At 48.1% G+C, this 13,064-nt stretch overlaps 1 protein-coding gene across 1 annotated transcript in view; it reads left to right on the forward strand.

Annotated features, from left to right (window-relative positions):
- The first annotated feature begins 9,020 nt into the window (after positions 1–9,020).
- SH3BGRL (SH3 domain binding glutamate rich protein like) overlaps positions 9,021–13,064 on the forward strand; it is a 37,102-nt gene continuing 33,058 nt past the window's right edge. Inside the window, exon 1 of the mRNA XM_075763038.1 lies at positions 9,021–9,347. Within this exon, the coding sequence (XP_075619153.1) occupies positions 9,303–9,347 (45 nt within the window). The 5' untranslated portion in view covers positions 9,021–9,302. The remainder of the gene's footprint in view (positions 9,348–13,064) is intronic.

Consider the following 13,064-nt stretch of genomic DNA (forward strand, 5'->3'; position numbering starts at 1 on the left):
CAGACCTATAGAAAATTACAGACCGGGTCGTAGCCTATGGATATTCTAAACAGGCTTCCTTCACACCAAGCGGAAGAAGCAATTAAATATTTTAAATATTCCCTTTTGCAGTAAATAACTGGAAAGACGAGGAAGTCACCCATCAAATCAACGGGGAGGTGGTTGAATCTTGTGCGAAATCACAGGAGCAGCTGTATGTTTATCCATGGTTCCTCCATCATTAATACAGCAGTACGAAGCCGATCCAGACGGAGAGCGGGCTCACTACGACATCACTCATGGCACACAGTACAGAGCTTACAGTGGCTTTGTGACCGTACGCTCGCTCTACTTTGGGCATGGAAAGAGCAAAAGGATTTGTTGACGTGTGAGAATGGCACGGACTGATACACCGAATCTGGCACACAGGCTGCCAGTGCAAAACTAACCAGTTAAACCTTTTCGATAGATTAGGCCTAGGAAAGTAAGCTTATTCTGGATTGTTGGTTGGTACCATGTGACCTTTTGGGGCATTTTTGCCAAAACTGGCACCTTTTATTCAGTACAAAATGACCTAAGCCTGAATTTCTGATACCATATCACTGGACTATGTCAAGAGTAAATCAAAGCAACAAACCAGAAATTGAATCTTTATTGTGCTACTGTTTCCATGAGAAAACTACGTGCTAAAATTTTAATTCTGCTTCTCTAGATAGGTTATTGACTATTGGAGGTAAAACCATCCAGTCTACTAACAGAAACATGTAACTATTTCAAAACAAAACTAGCCCACACAGCCAGCGCTCTGAATAGTCAGGCTGAACGGCCCACAATAAACTTACAGAGCAATGCTCAAATGTTGAGTAGTATGTAGAAAATTGGGAACTTCAAGACAACCTAAGTGCCGGAAAAGACTTTCAGACTGGAACTATCACAACTCAGTTTCGGTTTTGCCCCCTAATCTTTGCAAAATAGGGCGAGAGTCAACTTGATTTTGATACCCCAGTGGTCTGAATCCTGGTTGCTCTGTGTCTATCAACCAGACGTCTTGGGGATCTACATCTCTCCAGCATCCTCCAAGGTGCTGTTAACCACATCTGGAATGCTGGATACTTTTCAAGATGTTTGCTGGTTCACAATATCTCACGTACATTTTCCTGCTGTTGCCCAAGGCAGGAATGCCCTGCAGAGGAGGAGAGCCTGCTCCTGATGTTGGAGAAGATCTGTGGTACTTAATGAATGTTTTCCTAGATCACCTTCTTGAACAGAAGCAGATCAAGATACTCCTGAGTAAAGGCAAAATACACCAAAGTCACTCCTGGGTGACTGACTTCTAGCCTTCCCCAAACAGGTGATTAGATATGTGTTGGTTCCTAATTCCTTGTGAGTTTTGAACATTTGGAGATTCCTTTCGACCATGGGATCTCAATAGTCTTGCAGCTCTCACGGTCATGCTGTTCAGACCTCAGGCATGTTATTCCCTGATTCATTTGTCTCCAATGCGTAAAGACTGGGTCTTACTGAAGGTGCAGTAATTATGCCATCCTTCAACACCACCGCCTCTGGAATCAGAAGGGCGGATGAGATGCATCTGCAGGTGCTGACAGCGCAGCCGAAGGCATGGCGAGGCTGCCCTGACTGCTGACGTCTGCCGTGACTTCTTTGTTAAACCAGAAGCAGGCGTGACGTGGGCTTTGGACACATTCAACGCCCAGCCTGGTTCATCTAACTGCGCGACAGCCCCGTAATCACGAGTTCAGAGGCAAGGGAAATTAGGATTCTGTATGTGCTTATAGTCATGGGCCGTATGACAAGTAATATTAACACATACATTGTTTTGTGGCAAAATATCACAAAACATTTTTTCGTGTTATGTACCTGGCATTTAAAGTGCATGTTGGCCTCACCCTATATAACTTTTGGGATGAGTGGATTATCGATCTATAGAAGAGGTTTGTGCTTGGTTAATTTTATAGTTTGTCCTGGGTAATTTTATGGTTTGTCCTGGGTAAAAATTGATTTATGTGTCAAATTCAGTATTGATTGCAGTGAAACATTTAGTGCTTATTAATTTGGGAATATGAGGGTGTAACTCGGTTGGTTGGTTTAGGATTCTCATTGAGTCTGTTTGTTCGTCTTTACTTCAGTAAGACCTTTGGCTTAGCTACTACTTCCTACCTAGTCCCTAGTAGAAGAGGGGATGATTGCAAGCACCAAAGGAAATGCAGACTTTTGTTAAACACAAAATGCAGATAAGAAGGAATTTTGATCCATTGCAGTCAGACAAGCTGACTGTCAGCAGCAAGTTTGTCTTTTAGTTATTTCTTTCTTCCAGTTTTGGTTCTTTAAAAGAAGATGTAATTTGGAAAAGCAGCCAAAACTAAGACTACTACTAAGGTGATGCCAGAAAAAGCACAAAAGAAAACCTAATAGTTTCATCAGCTGATCAGTTGGCAACACTGTCTTTTATTTGCCTTTTCCTCCACAATTCTCGCACAGCGTGCACTGCTGTACAGGTCTCCAACGCGTGATGACTGCCATTACAGTAACGATTCTCCCTCTTCAAAACTACAGGGTTGTGGTAGTGGACCTGAGAAGATAAAGGCAGGTCTGAAGAGCGGCGAGCGTCCCGTGTGCGGGCAAAGCATTGCCAGTTCCTGGCCTTGCATGGAGCACTGCGTGGAGTCCTGTCCCCAAAACTGGGATGCACCTTTATTGCAAGGTCGCACGGTGGTAAAAAATGCAAATGCCATACTGAGATGTGTAAATAATATAATCTGCAAAACAAGAACAGGCAGGGTTCGTCTATCCAGAAGCAGATGCTACATTTGAGTTAGTTGTCTGGACCCCTCCTATAGTCGGCAGAGAAAACCAGGCACCTGCGGGGTCTGGTGCACGCCATTCCAGGACACATGTTCAATCTGGCATCGTAAACCAGAAAATACATTTCCTGATTATTAACAGGTTTGGTGACTTTTCAACACAGAAATGAGTGGAAATGCCCATTCCCCTTATAACACAGGATTAACTCAATCAGCTAACTTAACACGGTGAAGACACAGGAGGCCGCAAGGGCAGAAAACACAAGTGCAACGGGAAATGCCCGACATCTCGATGTAGGTGTTATGTCTGACTGTGAATGGTTAGGCACTATTAGTGACTTTTTATGGAGCAGCTGGGCAAGGAAGCCATGAAAGGAGAAGCAACTCTTGATTTAGTCGAGGGTAGAGAACTGAACCGAACTAATCATTCTTTGAATCGGTGACTGTTACATACTTAATAGCACTCACTCTGATCAGGGCAACAAAAGCCAAAGAAATTACCTGTTGTTCTTAATTTTGGAAAGGGAAACTCTGGAGCAGTCAGAAGGCTTCTTGAAAATAGCTGAAAGGGGTAGCTAAAAGAGTAAAAGGGTTTTATGCAGCGTGGAGACCACCGAAAAACATCACATGGGAAGCTCTGACCAAATGCCTATCACCTCTCAAAAAAGCATGTAGGAGGATCAAGCATGGCTAAAATAATGGCTAAAAAATCGAACGTGGCTAAAAGGTGGGATGTGGGAGGCTATTGTGAAGGCATCCTTCACAAAGTTGCATTTGTGTTTCAATGAGGAAAACAGAAAAGATTGTGAACAAGTGAAACATAAAAATTATTGTGTAAAAACCAGAGTTTGACACACAACTAGCAAAAGACTTACAAAGCATAACAGGTCATTTTTCAGTCTCGTCAGGAGCAGGAAGCCTAACAGACATTTTCTAGACCGAATCAGCTATTGAGATATAAAAGGAGTATGTCGAAAAGACAATATTGGAGCAGAAAACCCAAATGAATTTTTTGCATCTGCGTTTACTGTGGAGGAGGCTGGGGAAGTTCCCAGACAGGAGCTCATAAGCTCGCCTGAGGATGTGTCTCACGCTGAAGCATCGGTAAGCGTTAGAATAAATCGACAAAGCAAATAATAACAAACTAACCATTGCCAGATGGTCCTCGCCGCACCCACAGAAGTGTATAAGCTTTCCTTTAAAACCGCTTCCACACAAAGCCTTAGGAGAGGGGGGATGCCTCCAGGTTTTAAAATCAGTTCCCGAGGAGACTCAGCACCCGAGAGGGTTGTGACCGAGTAAGCACAGTGAAGTTTCACAAAGCCACGCTACCTTTAGCACTTTTTGTTTTTTCAGCAAGTCTTTCCAACAGCCAGAACAGCAGGAGAGGGAAGGGAGAGAGCAAGCCTGTGAGCAGACCCTTTTACCAAACTGTCTTGGTCCTAGGAAATCCCAAGCCCTCTTCAACTGTGAATGTACTGATTATCTCCAAGTATATAAAAACTTCTCTTCAAACAACGGCATGGCAGGCACTGCGGACTGATTTGCAGCTCCACTTCCCCTTCTTTCAGCTCGCTCTAAGCTCACAGCAAGCGGGAACTGCAGGTTTCTCGCTGGACGGGCTCAGGGAAGGCAGGATTTAGTGTTTAGAGCACAAAAATGTGTTCTGTCCAGCCCGGGTCCTGAGTCAGTGGGAGCCAGGCACCAGGCGAGGGTGTTGGCAGACTTGTGGATGGTATCTTCTGCCGTTCAGGGCAGCAGCCCTCTGAGAATGCCCAGGTGAACAAACCAGCCTAAAACGGCATTAAAAGAGTGAATATTCCTGGCTGAAATCCTGGTATCTGTAGTATTCCCTTCCACGTACTTCCCTCGGGTCCTTCAGAGTGACCAAGTGCACTTCAGGAACACGCGCAGGGCTTGTCAGAGCCAGGGCTGGGTGGTGGCACAAAGAAAAGGAGAGATTAAACCTGAAACGAGGAGCTGTGTGTGGCCAGACCTTGTCTGGACAGAAGTCAGCAGAGGGACGGGAAGGTGTCAGGGGCAGGGAACAGTGACAGTCCCCACGCCGGCTGCCGTAGCTGAGCCCTGTAACACTTCTGGCAGCAATCGTGTCGCAACCAGGCCGGTGGTGCAGGGAGCCGGAGCAGGACCTGGAGTCTGGCTGCTGGTACCCAGCGCTGGCCGAGCAGGTGATCCTGGCAGGAGCATAGCCTCTGCTGCGGTCCCACTGCCAGGGCAAACGTACTGCTGGAGCAGAGATGCAGAACCTCCAGCCCTTGGACTGGTTGGCAACTCTGGCTTCAGTTTAGTTATTTTTTTTTTTTTTGTGTAAGATGTGCTCTGCCAAATATATTTGAAAGGGCTGTCATCCTCCAGCTTGGTTGCATCCAAATGCCATCGGAGGAGCCCGCTGCAAGGCTGGCCCACAGCGCCAGCACGGCACAGCACGGTACCTGCTACCGGAGATTCTCTCTGAGAGCGCGCAGCAGATCCCAGCCAACGCGCGGGTGTGGGTGCACCCCGGGTCCTCACAGCGGAGTTACTTCGGGCAGCTTTGGCTCTATAACCGTTGAACTGTCAGAACAATATCACGTTATTAAAAACATTAAAAACAATTAAAATCTGCCTTGATTTCCAAGCCGAGAATCGAGCTGAAGACTACGGCCTGCATCCCCTGCACGCAGGCGTGAGCCCCGCTCTTTGGCCCCGGGCAAAACCCACGCTCGGCAAACGCCGGGGGAACCCTTCGCTGCCCCTGTACCGCGCACTCCTCCGCAGGCCGTCCCGTTAACCCGACGGTCCCTCGCCCGGCCCGTCTGCTCCTGCCGGGCCCGAGGAGCCGGAGCGGGGCCGAGCGGCCGCGGTGCCGCCGTGCGCCAGCAGGGGGCGCGGCCGGGCAGGCAGCGGCGGGGCCGGGCGGGAGGTGCCGCCGCTCGCGCCCGCCGGGGCTGGGAGCGGGGAGCCGGGCTGCGGCCGAGGCCACCCCGAGAGGAGTCTTCAGCCCCGCTTCCATCCCCCTCCTTCCTTTAGCATCCTTCGTGATGGTCCCCGGGGGTGCACGGGGGCCGGTGAGCACCCCGCGCAAACCAGCACCAGCCTTAATCCGGGAGCAGCTGGTGGGTTATCTTGGGTTTTATGCCTTACAGGTGCACACACCCTGTTAGTTCCAGCGTAGAGGTAATCAACAGACGAAAAGCGGTAAGGCTGCGCGCCGTGTTCTGCGCGCCGTGGGTTACTTCCTCACGCGACCAACCGCCACGTGTCCTGCACGACGACACATGAAAACAAGGAAACCCGGCCTTGCTCTGATCCCGATGAGAAGCCAGAGGAGAAGCAGATCTCCTGGACTTCCCCACCCCCTTCCAGGAGCATGTCGGAGCAGGGCAGCGGCGTTTCCACCCACCATCAACCTGCGGTGCGCGGGCACAGGCTGCAGCAGGACGTGGCTCTTGCCAAGCACGGGCGAAGTCAGAAGACGTGCTCTGAGTCACAGTTTGCCTTCTGGCTCCAGTCATTGGCAAGCTTGGTGGGCTGGGATTGGAAACGAAGAATAGATTTCTTCTTTCCTATTGACACTTCTTAGCGATCACACGTTCCTCTGGTTCGGGTGTTCGGACGGAGCCAGATCATCTTCTCTAGCAATAGTACAAGCACAATCAGAGAGTGAAACCTGGCATGGCCTCACGTTACTTGCCAAATATTTGCAGCTGAATCCTGGATGTATTTCTCTCCGTGGTTACAAAGCTGTGGAGCATTTGGAGCACGTGTGCTTCCTGACCTTTTGTACAAGAGGGATTTTGCAGGTGATTACTGTAATATCTTTCATTGTGAGATTCTACTACATTTCTTTTTTAAAAATAGCACTTTTTTGCCACACAAAACCAACACAAGCCCGCATCCTTGGCTGTGGTTTAAGAAAAAAGCGAGTTGATCTTTGCCATTACCGGCAACATTCTTATCTGAAATCCCCCGAGGACTCCGGGGTGGGCAAACCATTGGGCTCCCTGTCGGGGAGCACTCACACTCCTGCTGCCGCTGAAGTCAGCGCCACCGCTTACTCGATATTCCTGCTTCATAGTGTATAAAATAATATAAACCCAAATTCAACTCTTTAGCTTTCCTTCTAGTGACAGTAATAAAAGACGCAGCCTAACGAGATGGCCTTGTGCAAACCCACGCTACAGCAAGTGCACCAAGGAATCGAGGAGACAACAATCATCGCTGAATATTACATACATACTGTTTTCTTGGCTGCACAAGAACTGGCGATTTTCCTCTTAGAGGCGTAATATCAATTTGTTAATTTTGTTTGAAGTGTTGATCTACCTTGAAGGATAATTAAACATTCACAACTGTTTAATAGCGAAAGCAAAAATAATACCGTGGATTTTACATGAGTAGCCTGGGAATAGAAAACATTGCGCTTTCCTGCCAATAGAGTAGAAAATTTACTATTATGAGTCAAGAAAACCTACTTGTTTCAATAATACCCAATTCACGTATTGCTCTTAACTTAATAAATCTTCTTTCATGAAGATAAAATGCCTTCTAAAGTGCACTTTTGAGAGTAATGATTATACCAGGTTTTTTAGCAGGCAGAAGACAAGGTGGGGCTCATGCCAGAAGAATTTCGACTGCGAGGACCTGAAGCGTGTTACGAGGGGGAGCGGAGAGCCGGCCAGAGCAGGCGGCCAGCAGAATGACAGGCGAGCCCAAAGTTCAAATAAACGTGTCTATCCCCTTCTCCACCTGCATTTTTTCATTCTTTCTGATAAGCCGTGGTTTCTGTCTCTGGCGTTCCTTGCCACGAATCAGATTACGGACTGGCACATGGCGTGGTGCTGCGGGGGAAATGGGAATTATCACGGCTGTACAAACACATCTGAAGAAACATTCCTCCCAAGAATTTTAATCTCCTGGACCTAACTCAGTTTGTTTTAAAGAGATTAAAACCTACAGCGTTTATTTTTATTAATTTTTGAAATTCCCTGAACCAGGGAATTTTTATTGTGTACCATCGTCCTAAATAAATTTGGGTTTCTTGCTTTTTGAAAACATACATAAATCTCGTGACAGTCTCAAAGATTCAGATAAGCATCACAAGTAGTATCAAAATTCAGCATGTCATCCTCAAAATAGTTCTCTTTCTTCTTACTATTGGCAAATTAATAAAACAAATACAGATGACTTTTTATTTCAATGGGCTTTCTAAAAATCATGTCTGTGGTTGGGAAAAACACCTGATAATTTTAAATAGGCTTATTTTGGTTTGGAAAATAATTTCAGAAATAAATACCTTCCCGCTTTTTGCGAAGAGCAGAACACACACCTTTCTTTCATCTTATCTGATAGGTGTTAGAATTTCAGCTTGCTATGTTTATCGCTTAATTATTTTCCATTTTCTGCGAAGTTGCTACCAGAACATGTAATAAAATATATATAAGGTAATACTTGGAGTACCAGAGGCAAGCGGAAGACAGGTGTTGAATATGTATTTCCCTAAATAACATGTCACTGTAACAGTTAGGAACTCTTCGAGGTCTCGTCCGGTGGTCCTGATTAATACAAATGAGGAAACAGCCTGCCGTGGGATGGCAGTGCGTGTGGAAGATACTTTACAGAAATTTTGGGAAGGCAAAGAACTCGGCTGGGTGCCCGAGCTGTCTGTCTTCTCCATGGGCCGCCACGTCCCTTGGACAGTAACCTTCACGCTGGAATAAATTTTAAAAGGAAATCCTTAATTCTACATATCGTTGCACAGTAACAACTGCCCATCCCGACTTCTGTCGCCAGCCCAAGTGACAGGCCAAGGTAACGGGGCCGGTGGGCAGGGAGCGGCTGCCCGGCTCCAGCCGCGCCGGGGTGGCCGGGTGCCGCCTGGTGCCCTCGCCCACGGGCAAGGCACGGACGGGCACCCCCGCACGGGTGAGGGGGGACGGCGTGAGGGGAGACTGCTGAACGGCGGGAGCGGCGGAGCCCAGGGACGGGCCGGTCGTTGCCGGCTCGGCGGCCCTGAGGGAAGGCGGCCGCTGCCATGGCGGTCCCGCGCGGCTCCCCCCGCCGCGGGGATGGGGGGCCGCCCCCCGCTCCTCGCCCCTTCCCTGAGGCAGCGGCCCCGCCCGGGGCCCCGCGTCGCCTCAGCGGAGCTTCCCGCCGCCATGGCAGACACCCCCTCCCCCGCACGTCTCGCGTGGTTCGTCGAGAACTCGCTTTCTTTCTTTTTTTTTTTTTTTTTTAACCATTTTTCCCTCTTCCGGGCCGGCTGCTGGTGACTGCTGGGCCGGCAGCCCAGTGAGCGCGGCGAGGCGGGGCGAAACCTCCGGCCGCCTCCCTCCCTCCCTCCCTCCCTCCCGCCGCCGCCGCCGCCTCAGCCCCAGCCCCAGCCCAAGCCCCAGCTCCAGCCCGCTCCTCGTCGTCCCGCCCGCCCGCCCGCCCGCCCACACACCCACCCGCCCGGCTCCGCATCCCGCCGCCGCTGCTGCCGCCGCCTCGTCTCCCAGCATGGTTATCAAGGTTTACATCGCCTCCTCCTCCGGCTCCACGGCGGTAAGGGGCGCCCCGGGAAAGTTGTACCGGGCGGGAGGGCGGCGGTGCGGGGCTGGGGGCGCGGGGGGCCGGGCCGGGTTGCGGCTCCCTTGGGCCCCCCTCGCCCGGGGGGCGGCGGTTTGCGGCCGGGCGGCGTGAGGAGAGGCCGGGGCAGCCGAGCTTCGCCCCGTCTCTGCGGACCGAGAGGAGCATCCAGCTCTTGTAGGGAGATGTGTGTGCTGCAGCTGGCCAGCCAAAATAAAATGTCATTTCCTTCGTGATTTCGCAGCTTGTTGTGTGAGTTCTGCGTGCAGCTCCCCGCACCCGCGGCCGGGCCGGCTTTACCAGGTCCGAGCGGGTGACACGCTTTTGCAGCCCTCGTCCTGCGCTGGGAAGGCAAAGCCAACAATGGTTGGGTTTGGTGGGGGTTTTTTTGTTGCTCTTGAAGTTTATTTCTAAATTGTGTCACCCATCGTGTCAGTATTGGGTTTATTCCCCTTCTATCGAATCATTAGCGGTGGCAGGCATGTGTGGCTACTGTCCGAGTAGCTGCGGTTTCTTGCCGTGTGGGAATACTGGGTTTCGCTTCTTATGGCTCCAGTATGTTGTATGCAGAGCTCGGTCAGAAGACTGTATTTTTCAAAAAAAACCAAAAATTTGGGGGTTTGTGCCTAGGTTCAGATGTAGCTCAAAGCAGTAGTGTCCTCAAGATCATCTGGTTTCTGTTTGATCTGTGTAAAAGATGCTCTCAGTCTAAAATCCAGGGGATTTTGTCACTCTTGCTGTGATTGTGCCGGAGACTTAGAAAATGCCAGGGACTTAGAAAATGCCAGCTATTGCAGTTAATGATCAGTGACTTTTACTGGAAGTAGATAAAGAGACTAAGCTGTGGCTCTGTGATGACCTTTCACGTCACGGTTAGGCTGTGTACTTGAGGTGCAGATTCCCAAACTTTCAGGGGACAGTGATGAACAGAAGATAAAAAAAAAAAGCCTTCATTGAATTCTCCTTCTCCGGTTGAGTGCAGTCACTCTTCTGCGATCTTCAGCAGATAAAATACCACGTTGGTAAGCTTTGCCGTTGATGGCTGTGATGCTGTAACCTCTCGTTTAGCTCTAACGACAGAGGCTGTGCCCTGTAGTGATGGAGTGCAGATGGCACAGGAGCATGTGCCTTGGATGTCCCTGCTGTCGCGCTCTTCCCGTGCTGTTTTTGTTAATCTTGATGTCAATGCTGACATCGATGTGCTGATGCCGATTGCAAAAAGCAGATGATTATCTGATGCCGATCTGGAGAGTGTCTTGAAATCCTGAGTAGTTCATTTATAAGGGAGGTCCAAAGGGATTTCAGCTGGGTTCGTACAAAATGATCATCTGGAAGGAGAGAAGTGGTTATTAGCAAATTGAAAAAGTAATTCTTTCTTTCTAATACAGCTGCTAATAGGTTTCAAGTTGACCGATTCAGTTGCTATAGATTTTTATCAGTGACCTTTTAATGGCAGATATTGATTTCAGCCTGTGTGGTGATACTATGCTCCAGGGGTACAACCACTGATCTCAATCCTGACTATGTTTTCCCATTTTTAAATTAGGTTTTTAATTATTAGCTTAGTGGTTTCTGTGATGCTGTCTCATCCTTGTCTGGATAGTGCATGTTACGAGGCTCAATTCTGACTTACTGCTGCCTTTTAGGCTCCTTTGTGCATCCTTGATTGTGGAATTTGAATATAGCATTGGCGTAGTCTGTTTTTGTGGAATTTGAGAGTAACATGCATGTAATTGCCAGTTTTATGACACACACACACACACACATATATATATACACACACACTCATGCCTGCGTCTAAAGCTAGTGCAGCTCAAGTATTATTGTGGTAATGAGCAAGACTTGCACATTCTTGGTTTACTGAGTACACCGAGGGTGTTTCTGTTGGCAGGGATCAGCAGAGTACCTCACCGGGTGGCTGTTTTCCTTCTAGTGTAAGAATTTTAATCAATGTTTCAACCTAAAGTAAGACTGAGAGGCACCTATCTGGAGGGAAATGTGCTCGATGCGCATGAGTTGTTTTTGTGGGTCTTAAGCCGTTGGTGAGACAGGCTTTGCTTGGAGGACCAGAGGAGCCTTTCTGGGTGCTGAATTTGGAATAACCCACTCAGGGAATGGAAAATCCACATCAGAGGAGGTTGCTACAGAGAGATGGAACAGAGTCAAAGCTTTTTCCAGCAAAGTAACTGAACTGGCTAACATCAGCCCTGTAAGGGCTCTCACTCCTGCTAAGTTGGCTTTGTACTGCCAGTGACACCCAGCACTGTGTTATTTTGGTTTTTAAAAGGCTAATTTGCTTGAGGAGAAGCAAAACAGAAATAATATAAAATCTCCTCCTTCCTCGAAAACAACTGCCCCGTTTCCGTAAGTTGGTAAAGCTTTCGTGAGACTCCGGAAAGCATCGTCTCCCACTGAAGGGAAAAGGTGTTGAGATTGCTTCATACCTCACAGCCTGGGGCTGTAACTCTTGGAGGGTGCCCAAATTTTGTGGTCTTTTACTGGCAAAATCATACTTTGTTATGCAGTATAATTTGTGACGTCACAGTATATAAAATGTTTCCCCAAGGCACTGTTCTCCCTAAAGTGTATATTCAGTAGTATGTATGTGTGAGGAAAAAAATATCATATGAAGCTCATGTCTAAGCAGAGGCATTTTCCAACTATATTTCAACAGATTTCTGGTGAAGTTCACTTAATTCTGTGTACATGTGTCATTCAAAGCGGAAAAGCGGGACTGCTGAGCTGCCCCTTGATGGGTTTTGCAGCGCGAGGAGTTAGTGCTCAGTGTTATTTCTGGTGTGTTTTCATTGGTTGCAAAGTCCTATCTTTGTGCTTGATCACCGGGTTTGCGTTATATTCTGCGTGGTAAAGGTAAAGGTGACTTTGGTTTGGGGTGGTTCACTGCCATTGTTCTCATAAGCAGAGATAACAATATACTGGAAGTCTATAATTAAAAAGACTCGGCCAAAATATGATGATTGGAGTCTTCATCTGGCTTCTTATTTGAATTTCACCCCAGAAATCATAATGTAATAGTTAGAGCACCAGTTTCCTGCTGTATTAGGAAGTCTTGTATGGAAAGTCGCCCTTTCTCTTTAATCTTTCTCAATTGTAATTGCGAAGATGAGCTGTAGACACCAAACGTGGGAATATGCATGTGTAGCTTCTGTCCAGGAGTCTTTCTGCGTGACGTACAGTTGAAGGGGACAGTGTTGGAGGCTACAAACTTAAAATGACAGATGCAAGTGCTGCATTCAGAAGCACCCAAGCGTTGACACAAGCAGGGACTGTGCAGGCTGTGAGAGTGATTTGATTGTAGACTTTTATTAAAATCCTTCGAGAGACGAAAGGAAGAGAGGCCAAAGAGTAATTAGACTCTTGCTCCTGGAATAAAAAGGATGCAAAGAGGGAAGAAGCTGAATTGCACGAGTCCAGTCTGTGATTTTGCTCCGTTAGCATTTACGTGTTTTGTTGGTTTTTGGGTAAGAGATTGCCCCAGCTCTCCTGCAGCACCAGAAGCACTTGTGTGCATCTTTCTGAAGGCGGTTGGATTACCAATTTTATTGATCTGGTGTGGAAAGGAGCCAGCTGTTAAAATTCTTCTCGGTCTTACGAATGTCCATTTGTTGCCAACAACTGCACCAGTTCTTGCCTACAGACTTTGTCTGAGAGAATTGTGTTTGTTCATCCGAC

This window comes from Balearica regulorum, chromosome 11, assembly GCF_011004875.1.
Source record: "Balearica regulorum gibbericeps isolate bBalReg1 chromosome 11, bBalReg1.pri, whole genome shotgun sequence".
NCBI classification, from domain to species: domain Eukaryota; kingdom Metazoa; phylum Chordata; class Aves; order Gruiformes; family Gruidae; genus Balearica; species Balearica regulorum.